We start from the raw sequence: 23260 nt of genomic DNA, 5'->3' as shown, positions 1-23260 counted from the left end.
TATACCATATGCTATGAAGAAACAATCACTAGACATCTACAAAGCAATGTGGATAGAGCTTAAAAACATAGTGCTGAAAGAAAAAAGCAGTTTTTGTCTAGAGGAAGAGGGATGAGCAGAGAGCTTTACTAAAGCTTTTCTACTACCAAGAGATAAGAAACAGAACTGCTGTGTCTTCCTTAATGTGTGTCATCCTGGGCTTCCCAGCTGTTCAGAAGGAGATAAGAAGGAACCCATTCAGAGGAGGCTAGGACGGCCTGATGGGAAACAACTGTCAACTGGGAAACAAATGAACGTGGCCAATATGGCAGGTGTATGTTGGAAGGTGGTCTCCCAGGACTGTCATCACCGTGTGGTTTGCTCCACTGTCTTCTGTTCACAGATTATTGGTAGGAGCTGACTCTGACAGTGATATCAGAGACATTCCAGTGCCATGATGCTCACCATCACAGGACCACCCCAGTATACAACCTGTCTGGACAACACAGAACCCGAACAGGACAGGAAAACAGTGTGTGTTACGCTCAATGCCAATTTTCTCATGTTCAACATCTCCCCAACAGACGCCTGAATACCAGAGCCCCCCTGAAATCAGTCAGGGACTCACTTTAAAAGTTTTTTTGTTTTTTTTTACATCTAAAAAAGTGAAACAAAAATGGGAATAGAAGCTGATTAAGAAATGCATGCATTAAATAAAACTGGTCTTGAAAAACACTCAAAGCCATTCTTCTCTTTACCCATGATTCCTCTTTATTTGGCTGCTAAGTATAGGGAGTATGTTAGTATTGCTCTCAGCTTTATAGAAGGCAGTAAGGCTCTAACAGTGGTGCGGGAAGCTGTCGGTGAGTCTCTCCTATGCTGGGTGTTAGTAGAGTACTTGCAACATTATATGCCTGTGGGAAAATTTTTTTTTTAGTTCCACTGCTGCATTGCAGTTCATAAAGGGATCACTCATTCTGAGAAAAACAAAAGTTAGATCTAGCGAGTCATTAGCACCAGCATTCCAGAGACTTCAGCAGCCTGTGTTTGCAGTTTCTGCTCCAACTTCATTGCTGCAAAATAAGAGAATATACTAGTCAGGTTGATGGAGAGGCATAAAATCAGAAAAAATAAATACCCCTGGCAAGTCACATATTCATATTGTCTGGCCATAACATCTCATATAAAGCCTGGTTTGTATTAGCAACAATTTGTTTTTTCTTCCCTCAATAGCTGTTTTCCCGTTACATGGTTAATTGCATAATATGGACACGGAGCTGTACCTTCACACCAGGCTTTAATCCCTTGAGATGAGGTGGAGCAGTTCTGGCCTCCTCCAAAGGGTCAGGATGGCTTTGAGGGGCTAGTGAAGTCTAAAGGACCTGCACTGCCATAGCCCCTCACCCTTCAATCACTTGGCTGCTGCCTTACCTTTCCTTAGCAGGTCCATCATCATTCCCTAAAATATAACATCTAATTTTTTTTTAAAACAAGTAGGTGAAATGAATAGAGACTGGATTTAAGTCCCAACTTTTACAAAATGGAGCATTTTGAATGACAGGAGACAGCAAATCAACCTCTTGCCTGTTTTTATTGTATTAATTTGATCAGCTTTGTAATGTTATGTGGTAGGAAAGGCAGTGATTACAGTAATTTCTCTATTCATTCAATCTCAGTGTGTTCATATTTGATAAAGTTAGACTTTCTGGAATAGAAAAGATAAACTAAACTGAGTGGAGTTGGGTATTGGCAACTGTGAAGGCAGATTATACAACAGAAGAAAGTATAAAAGAAAGCATCAGAGATGAGGCTGGAAGAGAAATTTGGTTCTACAAGTTAGTTTAATTGGAACAATGTGACAGAATGACACCAATGGAGGAGATAACTAGAACTTTCTATGTCCAGGTGCCAAATAATGGCTGACAAAGAAGCATTCTAAAATTGCTGGTGGAGAAAGATGGAGGCCAGTTACTCTTCTGTAGGCAAATCTGCCTGCTTTGCCCAGAGCAGGATCATGGGGTGAAGACATAGCAGTCTGAGGGAGCTGTCGTTCAGAGCTAGCTCCAAGCAGAACATGAGCTATGTGCCAGAAGTAAAGTAGAAAGGAAACCTGAGGATGGCATGGCCAAGCAGCTAAATAGGGCTGTTAAATACGAGTATGTTCTGCATCACTTAGGAGAAACAGTATTTGTTTGACAAGAAGAAGGAGGTAGAGAAAAAGATATGAAGACAAGGGGATAGCACCACTACTGCACTGATTTATTCTGCGATAGAGAATGACCATGTAACAGTCATGATATAGGAAGAGTTATAGCTTTCATCATCCAGGATCCTCTGAAGCTTTAGAGTGATGGAAGGAAAAAAAAATAAATTATGCCCTCTTTTTTCCCCCCTTATCAAATAAACACTGCTACTCATTTATTTTTTTTTAAAGTACCACCAACATTTAGTATATAATATCACAAGAGATTTAAAGAAATTGTCACCATCATCATCATCATGGCTAACACTTACGCGACGTACTTTATATGCTAAGTTCTTTGCATTCATTAATGCATATCTTCACCATGATCCTATGATCCCATTTTACAGAGAATGAAACTGAGGCTCAAAAAGGTTAAACATGTCCAAGGCCACAGTACTCAAAATTGAACCCCAGTTTCATCAATGTTTTCTAATTGCTTTTGTTTCTGTAGCCTTTAGTTTTTGTCATACTAAAGCATATATTGGCTGTGCCTTGGGAGATGGTAAACTGTTACCAGAAGAATTTAAACAGAAAATATACAAGGATTTTAGACTGGATTTTAACATTAAGTTAAATATTGAACTAAATATCCTCTCTGCTCCCTTTCAAATATAAGATTCTATAATCAGGTAGAAAATTAAATCATATTGAAGAGGAATCAGTAGTTTACTGCAAGACGCCATGACGGCTAACTCAGCACACTATTTTTTTGCTCTTTCTGAACCCACTGGCAGATCAAACTAATGGGTGGCACCACGACTGAGCAGCTGTTTGAAATGATGCATTATGCTGACTGATACAGTCATGATTTTTGGACAATTTGTGAAGTCTTCACTCTCCTTTGCCAATTTCAATATAGGTAAGGAGCTAAATAAAAAAAAAAAAAATAGCTTGGGAAAAAATAAAAGTGGACATTTAAGAAACACGAAGAACAATAAAAAAGTAAAGTAGCCTTTATTTTCAGATAAGCACCCTGGCTATTAAAGCTTAATATTTTCTCACATTGCCAATTGAACAACATGCTAATTTTGGATATAAGAAAATATAAATATGAAAGAACTTAATAAGGTATTTAGAAAATCATAATTTTGATGGGAGTCAAATTCCTTTTTTTTTTTTTGCTTAGAGTTAACTTTGGGTAATAAGTGATATAGTCTTGTGAAACTTTAAGCCGATGTGACAAGGAACATTTTTTTTTTAAAGAACGTACTGTGCAAATTTACTTCTCATTGACTTTTAATTCAAAAGAACTATGCATACTCTTTCTTGCCAAATGAAAGCTGCAATTTCCTAAAAAGGATCTACATTTGTGTTCTTGTAAACATGAAACCAGACTTCATGAATCTGGAACACAAAGCCATTTCCAGAAAATATATATTATAATATTGTTTGGATAGTTATTTTTTCCTGAAACATTTTAAATGTACTTGTGCCTCTAAATACTAACTTTGGTATATGAACACAAAATCTAGTATCAAAATATATTCTCCATATGCCAGAAGCTATAAAACGTTCAGTAACTAAGGTCCTATAAAGGTAGTATGATAGATAGAGAATGCAGGTATAATGGACTCTAGAGAGTGCAACATTGAATTGACGGTCAAAACCATTTAATATCTAGATGACATGAGCTCCAAACCATTATTAACTCTGGTCTTATTGCTTTGTTTATTTCTCTTGAATAACTAGAAATAGTCTTCTCAAGCCTCCACACAGAAGAGTCATAAGTTCTGCTCAACTTTGCTATGACTCATTGCAATACTGAACCCAACTTTAATCTAGTGAGATGACTTTGAAGGAGAAATCCCAAAATTGTCAAAACCCCCATCCCTTCTGTAGATTCAATTGAGTCCCTAGAAGAGAAAATAAGTGTGACCTGTTTCTCTGATTGCCTACTGTAGAGTCAGACTCCCTCAGATTTCAGTTCAGGGCCTGTCAACCAGATGGGGCAATTACAACACAGGAGAGTCATGTTGATGAGCCCATTCCTGCTGAATCTGGGGATAGGAAATTCTGGGGAATTTCCTTGCCCACCTATATGCCTCTGCAAGGTGACTATCCATTCAGGTGCTTATATGAGGTGCCTTTATTTTTATAAGACTAATTTACCCTGGCCCTCTAGCCAGCTGCCTATCAAAGTGTATTAATTTTCTTTTAATCGTTCATTAATATCCAGATCCCAAATTCTTGCCTGAGATTATAACCTTGATTTTGAGAAATAAAATTTATGGAAACTTTTCTGAAGGGAATAGAGTGTACCCATTCCACTTGATAATCTCATTTTTACCCTTGAATCAAATGAGAAAATGACAGTGGGTTCCTTGGACAAGTTACTTATTTTCAGTTCTCTATGTTCTCATCTGTAAAGACAGAGGAAAGAAATGGGATGCTTGTCTCATAAGATTAGAACCTCAGACATTAATGGAGGTTCTGAAATTCAAAATAAAATGAGCACAAATGCTTATATCCCACCACAGCAGCCAATTAGTCATAGTCACCTTGCTGGCAGAGTTGTTATCTTGCCAGCCCTTAAGGGGTTTATCAAAAATGTGCAAAGAAAAGGAATAAGAAAACAGGAGAAAATTTTGCTTACTGTGTGTTTTGTCAACCCCTAGTGAATGATTATCTCTCAAGTTGTGTTATTAACAAGGGGATCTCAAAGGTCAGAGAATCAAATGCATCTAATCAAATTTTGAAAATCAATTAATGATTCCCTGGGGAAATCCCTGCCTCCACCCTCAAAATGAAAATAAAATCGGCCTAGGGCTTCATGTACCAAGATTTTAATTGGCTTTTCCTGACTGCCAATGAAGGCGCTAGAGCTTAAGGACCTCAACTCTTGTTGCAGGTGTGAATCACCTGGGCAGATTTTAACATCCTAATGCATTTGTGCAAAGCCCTGGTGGTGCACTGGTTAAAGCTCTCAGCTGCTAACTGCTGCTCTGTGGGAGAAGATGAGAGTCTGCTTCCTTAAAGATTTACCACATTGGAAACCCCTTAGGGCAGTTCTACTCTGTCCTATAAGGTCGCTATGAGTCGGAATCAACTTGACGGCAGTGGGTTTGGTTTTGGTAATGTTTTTGTCCACCTCCAGAGATTCTTGATATAATTTGCCTAGATTGGTGCCCTGCCATTGGTACGTTTAAAAAATGAACCAGGTGATTCCAGTATTCCACCAGAATTGAGAATCACTGAGCTAGATGGTAAGTGGAAGTGTTGTTTTGAGTTAGTTCCTTATAAATGTACTGTAGAAATCATGTAAGTTATAAAAATGATGAGTGAATCACATCAGATAAACCTGAAGTCTGTTTGCACTTAATCTCCAAATTTATTTAAAAACAACAACAAACTATATATCCACAAATAGCATGACTGGATTCTAGAAACAGAGTCTGGTAGTGAGAAAGGCAGGTTACTGTCTTTAGGAAATGAAAGAAAAACCCAAGGGAAATTCTGAGATCAAATGAAGGGCTCTTCCATATTCTTCATTTGTACTGGATTTGTAACTAGAATGCTGTATTTCTTAGGCCATAGAGTCATAAGACCAGAATTCCTTTATAAAATGACACATTTTTTTGGTTAATGTTTTATAGGTAAATAAACAGCAAAGACAGGTTTGGGGGAAATACACAGGTCAATATTACAGTCTGACCATATAACATAAGGAGTTGTAATAAGTTGCTAAAATGTTACAAAATGCACCAACATTACTAAAGAGTAAAATATAGCACACTGGAAGCATAAAACATGCTTTTGTTTAATTATTTACTTTTCTTCTAATACCAATAGTGACTCACTGTTTCTTATAAATTTTAAACTTCTAACTTTAGTTTCTTTTATGGCGCTTTTCATATATTCCAAAACTGGGGTCAAAATAATTCTTGACATTTTATCAAAATGATGTTTTTTGATTAGCTTAGTTTTAAGTTTAGTCTCCAGAATTGGATAACTGATGCAAAAACAATGCAAATTCCATATTTACCCTGTTCTCTTTTGCAACACAAAATCTTTCACCTGAGATTCAGAAGTTTTTTAATTTAGCATTAATTATCTGAACTGGATGTTTTCAGTTATTCAAATAACCACCCAATTTTCTCTTATTGTGTAGATATAGCCTATGTGAATCGGGGTCAAAATTATTGTGTTTGAAAGAACATGAATATTTGATTTATTTTTTTTTACATTGATCTGAAATGTGCAAAACTTATTCAACTATTCTATTTTGAACAAACGTGTTGCATCTAATTTTTTGCTATTACACAATTTTCCACCATCACACTGAAAGGGCTAAGATGTTTGACAAACAGTTAATATCCTTAATACATAAAGAGAGTTTACAATTCAATAAGAAAATAATTTTCATGCCAGTAGAAAAATGCACAACACAATACCAAAACAAAATAGACAAAAATAGGGGCAAATAAAGAATTTTAAAGATACAAATTAATATGAAAAAAATAATTTCACCTTACAGATTGGCAAATAATTTGAAATATGATTTAAAAAGGCAGAAAGATTTAGAGAATAGATATAATACAGTGCTTAATTAATAGCACAGGCTCCAAGACAGTCAGAATTGGATTTAATTCCTGATTGTACAGACACTTCACAGCTATTTGACTTTAGGCAATATATTATTACCCTCAGCATCAGTCTCCTTATCTGTAAAATGGGAATAATAAGAGCACTCAACTTACAATGTCTTGTGACGATTAGGTAAGATAATGCACATAAAAGTGCGTAACACTGTTTCTAACACGTAGTAAGGTCTTAAGAAATTGGTAATTATAATAATTCTCAAACCTGGGAGAGTGTAGGGAGGCAAGCTATCACACAATTCCGGTAGGGTGAACTGCTATAATTTTTCAGTAAATCAATTGGGCTATATGTCTCAAAAGTCTTTCAAATGTCCATAATCATTAAGCCAGTATTTTTAGGATATTCTCTTAAATAATCAGGTCAAGGATATAAATCCACACCTACTTATAATATACCTTTATATTTTAATGACTAATACTATGGCACAGAGCCACATCAGTATCATATGATAGAAATCTCATAATTTGAAGAACTGCAGATAAGTCAGTTTATAAAAGTAAGATAAAATTCCCTATTTTGGAAAAAAATGTTTTGGTGGAAAAAATTCAAGTAGGTTAGGCCTTCCTTCAGAATTTTATTATTTCTGCTTCTATTTTGCATTATGCTTGTTTTGTTTTTGTTTTCTAAACTTGAAGGCTGCAAAATTGAACTGAGTGTGTTTTATTTGTGAGGGTATCTAGAATGAATGAGTGCATTTATCTACTCCCTACTTCAAGATAAGTCTTTATAGCTCTTTTCTTTTTTTCTCATATTTTCCACTTTATCTGACAGGGTATAGATAGAGAAACAATGCTCAATCATTCTTGATAAAAAATTAAACAAACCAGGGAGAGAATATTTCTTTACAGCAGTTTTTGTTTTGTTTTGTTTTTAACCTCTTTGTTGTAGCATCCATAAAAAGAAAAGATTATTTATTTTTGCTTGTCAGCTCAAAGCATGAAAGTGATATAAACATTTTCACCAAATTCGGAGACTATGTTCAAGCTGGTCTGCTTTTACCAATATGCCACACGCCATATGCAAAATTTACTTCTGGGGTGAAGGGGTGTTGCTCATTCAGCTATGCTGTCACCGTTTGTATCATGGGGCATCCATGATTCCCCAGAGAAGGAAGACAACAGTGGTTTCACACATGATTCCCAAGGAGAAAATCACAAAGGCAGACACTTGAGATGGGAGAAGCTGGCTTGTGACCAAGGTGCCAAAAACATGGGGAACTCTAGTACCACTTTTGACTTTGGAAAGCAGTAGGAATTTATTTATGTAACTATCAGATGCTTCTGAACAACACAGGGTGGATCAATGTAGTCAATTATTTCAAAGAGAAAAAAAAGATGATTTGATTAACACTATTAAAAAATAAGATTGGTTCATTTTTAAATATAAATGGATCCCCAAGTGTACCTTACATTTACCTCTTTGGAATCAAGAGTGTCATGTTCAGGAATAGCCACCATTGGATGACTCAGCTTCACAGAAAAGATGACCAGGATGTGATCAGGAATAGAAGTGAGGAGAAATAAATATTTAAATTTCATTTAAATAGATAATTAGATGATGACATAAGCATATTATAAGCATATTACTGCTGATTGTAGAAAATTCTACTAAATGGAAACATTAAGATTCAATTATCATTTAAAAAGGGAGATGTGCATTCTTAACATAGGAAAAGGTTTTGACAGATGGTGAGTGCTTTGAGCACAAGACCACATCTTATTTATCTTTGTGTCCCACATAAAAATTAACAGTGCTTAGTATATTGTCTTGATAGTCATTAAATGTTATTAAATGAATGAATTATAAAACACACGGACAGATTTCACCATGAGGAAATGAAGTTAAAATTATGTTTCAACCCTCAAACATAAATGTTTAATTGAAAAGTTTAAAGCAAAAGAGACAAATTATGTTCAGACTCACAGTAAATGTAGATGTATCTATAGAAAATAAATATTTACTGGGAACATACTTAAAGCATGGTGAATTATTGTGAATATTAATAATCTCAATACATGGAGTCTTTATACATATTGCAATCTTACCAGATGATGTTATTATAATGTAGTTTTCAACGTAGTGATACTTTAACAGAAGGGGGTTCATTGGTTTGTATGGGGGTTTTTATTATTACATGGGTCTTCTGAGCACCATACACAGACTTAAACATATTAAGATAGAAGAAAGTCATAGATATACAATAGAGACAGATAAACAGAGTGAAAGACACACATAAAGAGAAAAAAAAAAAAAGGGGGGAGAGTAATTATTTATAATGAAATCTGTTTACCCCTTGTTTGGCAATCACCCTCTCTCTTCACTCCATTTTTAGGGTGATAGACTTGGTTTGCCAGGAACAGTCCCTCTTTCTGCTTTTGACCTGGGAAAATCGGGGCTTTGGAAATGATTGGCCCACTTTCACACTCAACAGGGTCCTAGTTTTTGCAATACTTCAATGACACAGTGATGAGTTCCTGATCCTCCGGAGTGATTGACCAGAACCAACAATTTAGCCTTGGCCCTGGGAGGATGCCAACACCAGTTTCTGGGGAAGCCTAAGAGGACCCACCTGACATTTCTCCAGGTATTACTCTCTTCTAGCAGACTGTCAAGAAGGGAGTCTGCTTTTATTTAAGGCTACAGCTTCTCTAATCTCAGCCAATACACTCTGTTCCCAACCATGAAATTCTCAAGGTATCATAGTATCAGAACTCTTTCTAGCTGTCCCAGACCATTGCCTTAAATAGAAGTATGATCTGGTCCCAGAGCCAACTAGAGATTTAAATAGCATTCCAGAAAGCAGCTGAAAACATCTACTTTCTCCTATTCATCAGTGTCTCCTAAGATCCTAAACATGGCTTAGGATCAGACCCCATACACCACTTCAAACCTCAAACTCAAGTAATTGGCCCAGGAGATCACAAAATCTTTAGTACAACTAGGTTAACTGATGCAGTATTTATATGGTTCATTAGAGTTTGTATAATGTCAAATCTCCATTCCCTTAGTCTCCTCAGGTATAGTGGAATTATCCTGACATTTGAAAATGTTAGTGACACCCAATAAAATGCTTAGCTGAGATTGGAAAAGCAATTGAGTCATTTTGTGATGCCTACTTTTACATTCTAGTCTTTCTTCCCAGTATAAATGTTCATCAATTTAAATCCATTTCATTTTAATCTTGGATTAAAAAAAACTATTTGTTGATTATCCTAATCAACAAAAGAAAACAGAAATGACTGGTACAAATTGACTGGTAATTCCCGGATCATTTATACTTGGCTTTGGAATCCTTTCTTCTATTCACAGCCCTTTATCTCAATAGGTTTGTCTTTTTATTGTCCCCAAGCTCACTAAAAATATACAATAAACTGTGATATTAATATTTCACAAAGGTTTATGGATATTTAGTCATGATCATTTATTGTGTGCTCACATGGTTAATTCTTTGTATGTATTTGTTCATTTAGTTTTCATAATAACTCAGTGAGGTGGGCATTAATATTACTGTTTCACACATAAGGAAACTAAAGCATGGAGAGGTTGAGTAACTTACTCAAGGTCCAGAGCTAGCAAGTAGTGGAGCCAGTATTAGACTCCAAGGTGACAGTCTTCAGAAACTATTCTCTTGAAGCAAGTATGAAATGAGAATATTCCACTGGAAAAATAAGCAGGGGAGGCGATAAGGAAATTCAAGAAGGGAACGATGTGTGCCATTTAGCAAAGGGAAAAGCCACTTCCTGAAAGCAAAGACAATAAGATTAAGGCTAAGACTAAGACAGATTAGGAAAAAGACCTTGCAGTCCACTTTTGGGAAAATTAGCCAGTGAAAACCCTATGTATCACAGCAGAATATTGTCCGATATATTGCTTGAAGATGAGCTCCCTAGGCTGGAAAGCCCTCAAAATACAACAATGGATTCAAACGTACTAATTCTTATGAAGATAGTACAGGACCAGGCAATATTTCATTCTGTTATACCAAAGGTATACACGCTATGACTCAGAGCCGACTCAACAGTAACTAACAACAACAACAAAGGCAGAGAGTGTCCCATTCAGAGACCAGAAGCAGTTCAGGGGTGGCTAATGTATGGAAGGTCATGCAGGAGATGCAATACAATGGAGCTTATATGTCAGATGAGGAGTCTGAGCTTTATTCTTTAGGCAGTGAGAGGCAAAGTACTTTCAGCAAGAGACAGGCATGTGTGATCAGATTTTTATTTTAAAAACTCACTGTGGCTGAGGTGCAGAAGATTTTTTTGGAATGGGGTAATTTTGGCAGATATTTCATCAATCCATGTCAAAAGAGAGTGAGATAGAGACAGAAAGATGATAGATGGATGGATGGATGGATGGATGGATGGATGGATGGATGGATGGATGGATGGATGGATGGATGGATGGATGGATGGACGGATGGATAGACGGATGAGATCAAGTTTTAAATAAAAGCAGTGCCTTAGAGTACAGACTTGACCCCCTTACTCTTCAGGGTGAGGAAAAAAGCAGTAGGAAGACAAGTTGGTATTTGGTGACTAGGAAAAGTAAATTGGAAAACATTGAAGAGAAATAATTGACACAAAAGGATAAAGCTGAATGCGGAGATTGTGTAATGCATGGGGGCTAGAAGTATCAAGTGGGGTACACAATAAAACATTGTGTAAAAATCCTGTCACAGTCAAGATGGAAACAATGAAAGTAAAGCATTGAAATAAATTCTACTTAGGTGAATGGCTTGCTATCCAGAGAGCAGGTGATTATTGAAGGATAGAGAGAGTCATCAAAGCTATTTACTTGGTAGTAAGTATTCTGGAAGACAAATTCCTATCTTGCCTCAAAGAAAAAAAATAACTGAAAAGTTCCTAATTTTATCATCAGAACAGTAGTCAACACAGAAAGATCAATGACATGGAAAGCTCAGGTAAAATGAAACAAAACATACTTTTATCCTAGATGGAATCTCCAGTCCCAGATATTGTATAACAGTCTAGTTAGACCTTTGTTTACTCGACCCTGTTAGATAATCAACAAGTGGTATTTGAATAAAACGTTCAGTTGATTTTTATTGTACCTTTCTTTGATCACAGCTGCCACCAGACTAATATAAAGCCTTGTGAAGTGTTTGCTACCAGTGTGGGGCTTTCTCATAAATGTCACTGACTCTCCAGAGGTGATAGAAACTTCTCTAAGGAAGATAAAGAAATAAAATCCCCTCAAACCAACTGGAGAAAGGTGACTACTGCAAAGGAGAATGCCCAACAACAACAAGGATCTCCACGTCAACACAGTCATCACCATCCTACCAGGAGAAGGCCAATGGCCAGAGATCACCTGTTACCATGCTAATACACATGTATCCAGCTTTTATCACTCATTTAGTTTACGTGCCTGGCCAAACAAAGCATTTTAGTTTGCAATCTCTGATTTACAACTCAGGAAGCGCCCAGAGAATATTGTAAACGTCACATTCTGACACAGTAGGTCTGGGAAGGAGTCTGAGATTTTGCCTTTCTAGCAGACCCTCAGGTGATGCCAATGCTAGCACAGGTGGAGTAGTAGGGACATAGCTGATACTTCTGTATGAAGAGATGGAATTGATGTTTTTCAAATATTCATCTATTCACAACTGAAATTACCTATATTTGAAAGGTCCTAATCAATTAAATTGTACTGCAGTTGTATTATTAAGTGATTTACCACAGATATTTTTATTAAGCACTTGCTAATATTCCAGGCACTTTGCTAGACATTAGGGATATAATGGAGTCCCTGGGTAGCACAAACAGTTTGCGCTCGATTACTAGACAAAAGGTTCGCAGTTTGAACTCACCCATCGCACCTCGGAAGACAGACTTGACGATCTGCTTTCAAAAGATAACAGCTTTGAAACCTTACGGAGCAGTTCTACTCTGCGCAGGTGAGTAGAGTCAGAATCAACTCTATGGCAACCAACAACGACAGGGATATAACAATGAGCAAACAAAATTGTCCCTGCCCTTGGAGACTGCATTGTAGTGAGAGAGACAGTTATTAATCATATAATCAGGAATATATAGATACAAACACAAGATAATGTGTTAGGAAGTAAAAGTACATAGTACTCTAAGAGTCCGTGATAGACAAATCTGACTTAATCTGAAAGAATGAAGGAATATTTTCCCAAGAGGCTGACATCTGAAAACTAAGTCTCCTAATAGGGTAAGGAATATGCAGAGTGCACACAGGGATAGTAGCTGTTAAGAAATTACTTGTAGTGAGTGTGGCTGATTGGAAAATACAGAGTGGATAGGCTGAGTGATTGAGAGGGAGAATGTTAGGAGTGGAGAATCACCCTGTAGGTATTTTTCATGCATGAACTCCATTTCAGAATCATAGAAATAAATCCTTGGGATATTTATTAAAGGAATGAGCACTGTTAAATGTGCTTGTCTTATTTCCCCAAAAGACTGCAAGCTGCTTGAGCATCCAAACCAAAAACCCCTTGCCATCAAATTCATTCCGACTCATAGCAACCCTATAGGACAGAGCAGACTTGCCCCATAGGGTTTCCAGGAGTGGCTGGTGGATTCAAACTGCGGACATTTTGGTTAGCAGCTGTAGCTCTTAATCACTGTACCACCAGGGATAGAACCCATCATATCCTAGCATTTGTCCATCAAATGCTAGTTGATTGATTGTATTGGTAAAGACCCTATGTCTTGGAACAAAACATGGGCAGTGTTCTGAGTTTCTCTTTAGTGAGCACAGTTCATTATATGTGCTATGAAGTTAAAAAAAAAAAAACACTTTCCATGATAATCAGAAATGCCACTGTCATCAAAAAGCAAATTGGCTATATATCTTGAAGATTTAATCTGCATTAGTTTGAAAGGTTAAAAACAACAATAAGATATTACAGAAAAACATCACTTGCTTAAATATTTATTTTTAGAATTTAAAAGTATAGCATCTATTTTTGGTTATATCCAAAGGTTTACAAATTTGACTATAGGATTAACTCCTCATGTATAAAAAAAAGTAACCCAGGGAAAATCGCCTTCTCTCTGGGCCTCTGTTTCCTCATCTTTAAAATCGGGGCCCTAACTAGATGGAGGAGTCCCTGGGTAGCACAGTTAACACACTCTGCTGCTAACTGAAATGTTGGCATTTCAAGTCCACCCAGCCTCAAAAGAAAGACCCAGTGGTCTAATTAAAAAAAAAAAAACAGCCATTGAAAACCCTATGGAGCACAGTTCTACTCTGACAGACATGGGCTCACCAAGAGTTGAAATCAACTCCACAGCAACTGTTTTTTTAAACTAGTTGAGTTCCAACTTCCCTTCTATTTGGGTAATTTAATGATTCTATGATGCTTAAGTAAAGATATATTGATAAATGACTGCCGCCTCTGAAAAAAAACTGTTCATTTTTGCAATTTCCTACACCCTGTGCAGAAGCTGAGGTAGGAGTTACATCTATGGCGATGGTCAAAATGCACTCTCCATCGAATCCTGCTGGGGAGCCTTATTATCAGCTCTCAGCTCTGCTACCTGCTTGTTGTATTAACTTTTATAAACACCACTGAGTGTCAGAACATTCCCTTGTGCTAAGTATTATAATATGCTCAGTTGCAATTTGATACATGTTAATTGTTTTATAAGCCCACGAAGCACTAGGTATTGAGTGCTGAACATTAACATCACTATACTGGAGTCTAAATTCTACGAATACCATTAAGAAACAAAGGAATGTTCAGCCCTGATCTTAGTTAACAGATCTTTTGAGACTATGGCTGAAAACCCACAAATCCTGCTATTTTTATTCTTGCCCTTTTCCTCTTCCGTCCCAGGGGCAGACACTTGTGACATATTAGAATCGCTTCTTCCAAAGTCTACTTTCTAAAGGACAGTGTAATGGAATTTTTTTCTGTCAGCTATATGTTCAACCTGTTTTGAAGAAAAAACTGCTACATCCTTGTATTTGCTCGTATTTCACATCTAGAGCTGTTTCTCTCTCAACTAGAAAACCATTTCCCTAGGGCGATTAACTATACCATTCCCTTTTTTTTCAGAGTACAACGCTGAAGCTGTAATGAAAATAAAGCAAAATCTATATCCCAACACCATTTTAGGACTAAAAATAAATTTTAGAAAAAGAAATTGGAATTGACAAGGAAGTGTTTGTTATCTTCCTTTCCTTTATTCTTTATGGGCACAATTAATTGCTTAGTACTGCAAACAAAGCATCATTTTCAGTTGTTTTCAATATCATACTACTCTAGTACAATCACGAGTTAAATGTTTCTATTTCTTCACGAAAGATAATGCTGGTAGAATGTAATTTCTCCACTGTTCTTTTCTATAGAACATAAAGAGTATTAGCAATCTTACTCCAATGAGACACGTAATTAAAAAATAAATTGCGCTGTATTAAGATTCTGAACCTCATAAATATTTTTTGATTCCAGCCCTGCCTTGGATCTTTTCCAGTTGGTTAGACAGGCAGCTACCTTCCAAATTTCTTCGCATAGACAAGTGGGTGCCTCCAGTGCTGCATCCATTTGTTAAAATATCTCGATTGATATTCCGACAATTCCTGAAACCTTATTTTTCACCAATGCCTTCAGTTCTTCATCATATGCTACCTTCTGAAGTGGTGGAACATCAACAAATTCTTTTTGGTACAGTTGAAACAGGCTGCTCAGCCATATCTTGAACAGTACCTGAGCCATTTTTTTTCCTTCTTCTTTCTTCTTTCTCTCCTTTCCCTTCCCTAGCCCATCCCTGCCTCCACGTAAAATCCTGATGTTAGCTCCCCAAATGGTTAAGTGTTAACCAGTGTTTCCTCTAAGACTGTGGAAAACAAGTGATATTGATCTAAGCCTGTCAAATAAGACGAAGGATGGCGCCAGCTACCCCCTGAGCTGCTGGGATAATGGCAGGAAAAGATCAACATGTTTGAGATACAACCACCAAAACCAAACAGAAGAAAGAGAGCGCACATTCCACAAGTCCCTAAAACTTATGGCCCCTTTTCCCTTAAAAACCCGAACCCATTGGTAGTCTGGAGAGACAGACCGCTTTAGGAGGAGATCATTCCCCTCTGTCTCCATATACCAGTATATCTAATAAAGCTCTTGCTACCCACCTCACCCCTGTCTCAAGAATTGGCTATTTGCGGCAGGCGGCTCTAACTCACGAGCTGCGGTAACACGGTGACTCTGTGTATTCCTTCCATCTTCTTTTGAGGCTTCCTGCATCGCTCAATATTTTCCCAATATAATCCTTCAATATTGTAACTTGTGGCTTGAATTTTTTCTTCAATTCTTCCAGCTTAACAAATATATTCTTCCGTTTTGGTTTTCTAACTCCAGGTCTTTGCATGTTTCATTATAATATTTTACTTTGTCTTCTCAAGCGACCCTTTGAAATCTTCTGTTCAGCTCTTTTACTTCATCATTTCTTCCATTCATTTGTATCCTTTCTCCATACTTATTCAATCTGTATGCTGAACAAATAATCTGAGAAGCTGAACTATATGAAGAAGAATGTGGCATCAGGATTGGAGGAAGGCTCATTAAATGAATACTTTCTTTTATAAAGATCAGCACAAAGCTGGTTCCTATGAAGTGGAGGTTAAAGATGTCCTAAATGTCCAGCTTTTCCAAGCTGCTGTACCACTCCATCATCTATAACACCAACTACTCCCTCTCCCCTCAGTACTCTCCTTCCTGTTTTTGGGTCTCCTGATTCACAGCAATGTCTCACAGAACTCATGAACTGTATAAATGAAATGGCCCACATGGTTGTGGAGGTAGGTAAGTCCCACATTCATGGGTCAGGAACAGGCTTCTCCCTGGCCCTCACTCTCTGCCCAAAGGCACTGAGCTTTCTCACTCCATAGGCCAGGAAGCCCATTGCGCCATCTCCTGTGGGCCTCTCCTGCCAGTCTCTCTTACTTGGCGGTGGTGGGCTCTTCCTTCTGCTCTGGAATTGGCTCTCTTTTAAGGCAAAACTAACCAATCTCCCTAGTGGGCCACAATTATCTTATTTGCATAGCCCTCTCCAATCACTTGGGTGGGAATTATAAGACCATGGTGAAAAAGGCCATACTAAGCAGTTAATCACACTGCACTCATTAACAACCTACAATAAGCAGGTGATACAACATTGCTTGCTGAAAGTGAAGAGGATTTGAAGTACTTACTGATGATGATCAAAGACTACAGAATAGATTACACCTTAACATAAAACAAAAATCCTCACAACTGAACCAATAAGCAACATCGATAAATGGAAAAAAGATTGAAGTTGTCAAGAATTTCATTTTACTTGGATCCACAATCAATGCTCACGGAAGCAGCAGTCAAGAAATCAAACAATGTATTACTTTGGGCAAATCTGTTGCGAAAGACCTCTTTAAAGTGTTAAAAAGTAAAGATGTCATTTTGAGGATTAAGGTGCACCTGACCCAAGCCATGATATTTTCAATTGTCTCATATGCGTGTGAAAGCTGGACAATGAGTAAGGAAGATGGAAGAAGAATTGATGCCTTTTAATTATGGTGTCAGTGAAGAATATTGAATGTACCACTGACTGCCAGGAGAATGAACAAGGCTGTCTTAGAAGAAGTACAGCCAAAATGCATCTTGGAAGGAAGGATGGTGACACTTTGTCTCATGTACTTTGAACATGTTATCAAGAGGGACCAGTCTCTAGAGAAGGACAATATGCTTGGTAAAGTAAAAGGTCAGAGAAAGAGAGAATGACCCTCAATGAGATGAACTGACACAGTGGCTGCAATGATAGGCTCAGACATAGCAACGATTGTGAAGATGGCACAGGACTGGGCGGTGTTTTGTTTTGTTTTGTTGTACATAGGGCTGCTATGAGTCGGAACCAACTCACATGGCACCTAATAACAAGCCTCTGCTTTAGCCCCATCCCAGTTGTTCCTAATGTGCAGCTAGTTGTTTCCAAGTTGCAAGGAAACCTATCCCAGAGCCCATATGTGTGTCAACAGCTGTCAACTGTTACATCAATATGATTTAGGAGAGCATTTCTGAAGAGGAGGACAGGTGTGATTGTGATGGGTTCAAGCCATGTCCCCCTCTCCAGAGACCCTACTGGATGCCACTTTATCCTAACATTATACCCCTAGCAGCATGGTTGGAGAAATACCAGGTATTTGAGGAGGGAGAGGATATATGAATGGTGAATAGGCAGATGAGCCTAAGACAGTAAGTCTACAGGTAACTGGAAGGCCATTTCCAGTATTGTGCCTACCATTTCTCTGGAGTTGGGCTCTGTTCCTTCATCCTTGTATCTCTCTATGCATTGTTTCAAACTAGATTTCAGGAATGATGTGTGTTCTTCCCAATACTCTCATCATCTCCATCATACACTTTTAAACCGTCAGTACACCCAGTGTTACCCTTCCCTATGCCCATCCCCGGCCCTAACTCTATCATCCTTCCAGACACTGTAATGATTTGTTCTCAGATTCTGGCCACTCTTGAGGGGTTCTGACTCAACCTTGATTTCTTAGTCTTGCTGTAGTCTAAGATCTCTCTTCTAGAAAATCTTATTTTTACTTCTAGCATATCCGGGAAACTGCTATGCTCCTGTTCGAACTACATCGTAATAGCCACGGTAGTTCTTTATTCACACTTCAAACCATAAAATATGTGGGGTATTTACCAACTGCTCAGAACCCCACAGAAAAACTTATCTGTTAGTAGGCTTCAGCTATTCCAAAGGATGACGTCTTTTGAAAAATTACGAATAGCTAAAATATTATTCAAGTGGAGGGGCATAAAAAATATTCCCACAGATTCAAGGCCTCAGAATGTTTGCCAAAGGAACTCACACTGAAAACTTTCTTGGATAAAGTACTCAAATAGAAAAAAAACAACACAGGAGCATGCTGCCAGAGATACAGGAAAGAAGGGTGAATTTAAGAGGATTGTTGCCTTTAAGAAAAAGATCATGAAAACGAAAAAAAGAAATCATAACTTTAATGCACCAGATATAAAAATCTAGAGTTGGACAATATAAACATGATGGAAGGTAATAGGAAGGGCCAAATAGGAGAAGCTATAGATAATGATGGGGGTATACAAACATGAATATGGATTGTAAGTTAAGGCCAATCATAACATCAAAAATTGAGTGTATACATTTTAAAAGAGTAAATTAAAAGCATATCTCTTCAGTTGGGAAACAGGTGGACAGAGTTCATAAATCACAGTAATGATGATAAGGGACAAAAGAGGACCAGACTGAGCAGAGGGAGGAGGTGAACTGTGATGCAGTTGCAATAGAGGCCCAGGCTGACCAGAGGGAGTTCTGTGAGCTGGAATGGACCTTTAGACATGTCCCACATTGAGCTTCATCCTGCAGAGGAGCCATAAGAAGGCAACCAGAGGCAGGGCTAAGATGGCAGAATAGACAGATGCTTCCTATCGTCCCTCTTATAACAAGGGCCTGAAAAAAACAAGTCAACCGATTATATATGATCAGTTGCTATGAGTCGGAATCAACTTGACAGTTACGGGTTTGGTTTTGGGTTTTAGGAACCCTAATCACCAAAGACAAAGCTGAAGGATAGGACTGAGCAGCAGGTGGAAGGAGAAGCAATTCAAAAGCAGCTGAGAAGTACAGATCACAAGATTACCAGCACCGTGCTAGCTGAGTCTGCACAGAGCATAAGGGCTGAGGCAAGCAGCATCATTCAAAGACAAGCTCACCACATCAGGTGAATCTGCAAGCACCTCTAAAACCAAGTAGGAGCAACACCAGACCTGTAAAAGTTGTGTGATTTTCTAACATACCTTGCAAGGGCAAAATAATCCCTTCCCCTTCCAGAGTTTCACAGCAGAGAAGTCTTCCTTCTCCTCATGCACCCCCCACCCTGCTCTGCTCTGACACCAGTCCAGCAGTATATAACAACTGCCATGCCCTTTAAGCTGGAAACTCAGGGCTAGATGGGAGGCCCTGCCCCTTCTCCCGGTCATAAGGCATAAGGGGCCCACAGACTTGCAGCACCCTTCATTACTGCCCAGACCTGTGTGGGCTGAATCAACAATGCACACCGTCATTAGCATAAAACAGCAGGGCATATGCCTGAAGCCCATTTGCAACTGCAGCAGCCAAGGGGGAGCTGCATATTCATGACATTTGACACTGCCCTACCCCCTAAGCAAGGGCCTCACTGACCTACACTTGGGGCCTGGGGGCTGACAGTATCACCCACTCCATCTAGCCACCCATGACAGGGGTCTGAGAATAAGTGGTGCCTCCCAGTCCCTCCAATCAACAGCAACAGGTGCCCAAGGACCAGATGCAATACCCCCCACCTCCAATATGTGCTCTGGGGCACAGGGACATGCCCTCCACCCAAGAATATGGGGGCAGCCATCAACCCCCTGCCTTGCTCCACACATAGCCCCCCACTGCAGCCAGATACCTGTGCCTGCTCTGAACAACCCTATGCACTCTTGCCCATCTAGGGTTGTAGGTGAGAGTCTGCACCACACACTTGGTGACCAACAACTAGACACCTGTGCTGCACCCCCACAAGAAAAGTGAACAGACCCCTAGGCTCACACACCTAGTAGCTGCTCAGACTACCTGGAGACAGGATATGAGAACTTCAAAGATGCCAACAACCAAAGTAAATCACATGCTGAGCCTACATGGGCATAATGTAACAAAATAAAAAGTTAAGATACAGTAAATAAACATAAATTAAATAAATAAATATAATAACTTATTGATGCCTCAGAGAAAACAGTCAATATCAAATCACATAAAGAAGCAGGTCAGGATGGCTCCAGCAATCAACAAAAATAAGAACAAGGAAACCTTCCAGAAAAGATAAGGCAATGGAACTACCTGAGAAAGAATTCAAAAGACTAATGTACAGAGCTCTCCAAGAGATCAGGAAGGAGACCAGGTAAAACTCAGACCAAGTCAAGGATCACACAGACAAAGCAATAGAGGGATTCAGGAAAACAATACAAGAACAAATGACAAAATTAACAGGCTGCTAGAGACAACAGAGAGACAGCAACTAGAAATCCAAAAGATTAACAATAAAATTTCAGAATTAGACAACACAATAGAAGGTCATAGGAGAATTGAGAAAACGGAAGTCAGAATTAGTGAGATTGAAGATAAATACCTTGACACCAATTTATTTGAGGCAAAATCAGAAAAGAATTTTTTTTTTTTTTTAAATGAAGAAAGCCTAAGAATTATGTGGGACCCTATCAAGAGGAAAAATCTACAAGTGATTGGAGTACCAGAACAGGAGAGGATAACAGAAAATAAGAGAGAATTGTTGAAGATTTGCTGGCAGAAAATTTCCCTGATATCATGAAAGATGAGAAGATAGCTATCCGAGAAGCTCAATGAACCCCACACAGGGTAGACCCAAAAAGAAAGTCACCAAGACATATCATAATCAAACTTGCTAAACCCAAAGACAAAGATAGAATCTTGAGAGCAGCTAGAGATAAACAAAAAGTCACCTACAAAGGAAAACCAATAAGACTAAGCTCTGACTACTCAGCAGAAACTATGCAAGTAAGAAGGCATTGGGATGACATATATAAAGACTTGAAGGAAAAAAACTGCCAGCCAAGAATTATACATACTGCAAAACTGTCTCTCAAATACAATGAAGAAATTAGGTCATTTTCAGATAAACAGCAGTTAAGGGAATTTGTAAAACACCAAACCAAAATTACAAGAAATATTAACAGGAGTCCTTCAGTTAGAGAACCAACAATGTTAGACAACAATCCAAGACTAGGACACAGGACAGATCAGCCAGATATCAACCCAGATAGGGAATTCACAGAAACAAATCAAAGCTGAAAGACTGAAAATAGGGAATCAGAGATGTCAATATGTAAAGGATGACAATGTCTAAAAAAAAAAAAAAAAACAGAGAGAATAAACAGTGTAGTCATACAACTTCAATATGGAGAGGAAGTTAAGGCAATATCAAGAAATAAAAGATTGGGTTAATTTCAGAAAAATAAAGTTAAATTCCAAGGTAACCACAAAGGAAGCTAACAAACCTACACATCAAAATTACACTAATGAAAATGTGAGTATGGCAAAATTAAGATCATGTAGGGTCACTATGCGTTGGAATCGACTCCACGGCACTGGGTTTGTTTGTTTGTTTGTTTTTTTTCTGGTAAGTGAGGTTATCTTATGTATTAAAATAAGTCTCTCAAGACAAAAATAAATAAAAATCAGAAAATATGTGGTCCACATGAGACACACAAACAAGAAGGCTTATAAAGGATGAAAATGAAAGGAGGAAAAAGTTTTGTAAGTCCCTGAGCCAAAATAAAGCTATAAAAGCAATCTTATTATCTTAAAAATGGAATTCCAGAAAAAAATTATATAAGGAACAAAAAAGAGATATTATATACCAGTAGAAATAAACAAATAAAAAAAAATGATTGAGAAGATATGACCATCATAAACATATATCCTGAAAAATACAGCCTCAAAGTGATACGATTTTAAAGTGTTTGACCTCTAATGCCTTGAGAGCAAGGGATGGCCTTACACTTCATTTGAATGCCTTCCTAGAGCTAAGGAAATGCTTGGTGCCCAATGGGAGATAATTTTTTACATATAATCTAAGGAAGGGTATAAATTCACAGTAGCCTCTTTCTTCCCCAAATCATATTTTCATTTGATTCTTAGAACATGTGAAACACGGTTTACCTGAGGGTAAATGGGTATCATTATTCAGTGGCTTTAAACGAAAAGTCTCTGTTGGACTTTGATCAGCCACATGCATGTAAACATCAACAATTTCAGCAATCCAAAAGAATTTTATGTTTATATTTTAGTAACATAAGTAAAACAGTGGTCCCATTAAGTAAGATGAACAATGTAGAAAAATTTCTCCCTGAAGAATAAGAGACTCCTTAACTATGTAAATACCATGTGATATATAGGACATTTGTTGCATGGAATAAGTAAAAATGATCACAGGATAAATTAAAGCAATAAGAGAAACAATGACTTTGAACTATATGAAATTGATGTTTTTGTAGATAAAGAACTGTTTGTTGAACACTGTGAATTTCATGTGGTTCAACCTAATACAATACATTTAAAAGGCTAGACCGGCAGTAGGGGAAGAGGCAGCAGAGTGCTATGAAACATGAGGAGCTCATATTTTCATAGTGTCTACACCTGGGCAAGGTACAAACTGATGGTAGCTCATTTCCTCTAGTGCCTGTAAAACACAAGCATAGTTAACAAATTCAAGGGACCAGAATATTATTTTACAAGAGCTTTAAAAATCATCTTTCTTGAAGTCTGCTTTTCCTCACTAAAAGTGTCATCCAGCCTGCCTCCTATCTTTTTCCAAATAGCAAACTCTTCCTTTTTCAAATGATTTTGTTAAAGGCATTTGAAT

At 37.9% G+C, this 23260-nt stretch overlaps 1 protein-coding gene across 1 annotated transcript in view; it reads right to left on the bottom strand.

Annotated features, from left to right (window-relative positions):
• Positions 1-954: 954 nt before the first annotated feature.
• Positions 955-23260, bottom strand: part of MLIP (muscular LMNA interacting protein) — a 147915-nt gene continuing 125609 nt past the window's right edge. Inside the window, exons 14-15 of the mRNA XM_023544748.2 lie at positions 8239-8292; positions 955-1052 (exon numbers count right to left, since the gene is read on the bottom strand). Coding sequence (XP_023400516.2) covers positions 1047-1052; positions 8239-8292 — 60 coding nt within the window. The 3' untranslated portion in view covers positions 955-1046. The remainder of the gene's footprint in view (positions 1053-8238; positions 8293-23260) is intronic.

Source organism: Loxodonta africana, chromosome 1 (assembly GCF_030014295.1).
Source record: "Loxodonta africana isolate mLoxAfr1 chromosome 1, mLoxAfr1.hap2, whole genome shotgun sequence".
Lineage (NCBI taxonomy): Eukaryota > Metazoa > Chordata > Mammalia > Proboscidea > Elephantidae > Loxodonta > Loxodonta africana.
The sequence above is the reverse complement of the archived record's forward strand: the minus strand, read 5'-3'. Positions and strand labels throughout refer to the sequence as shown.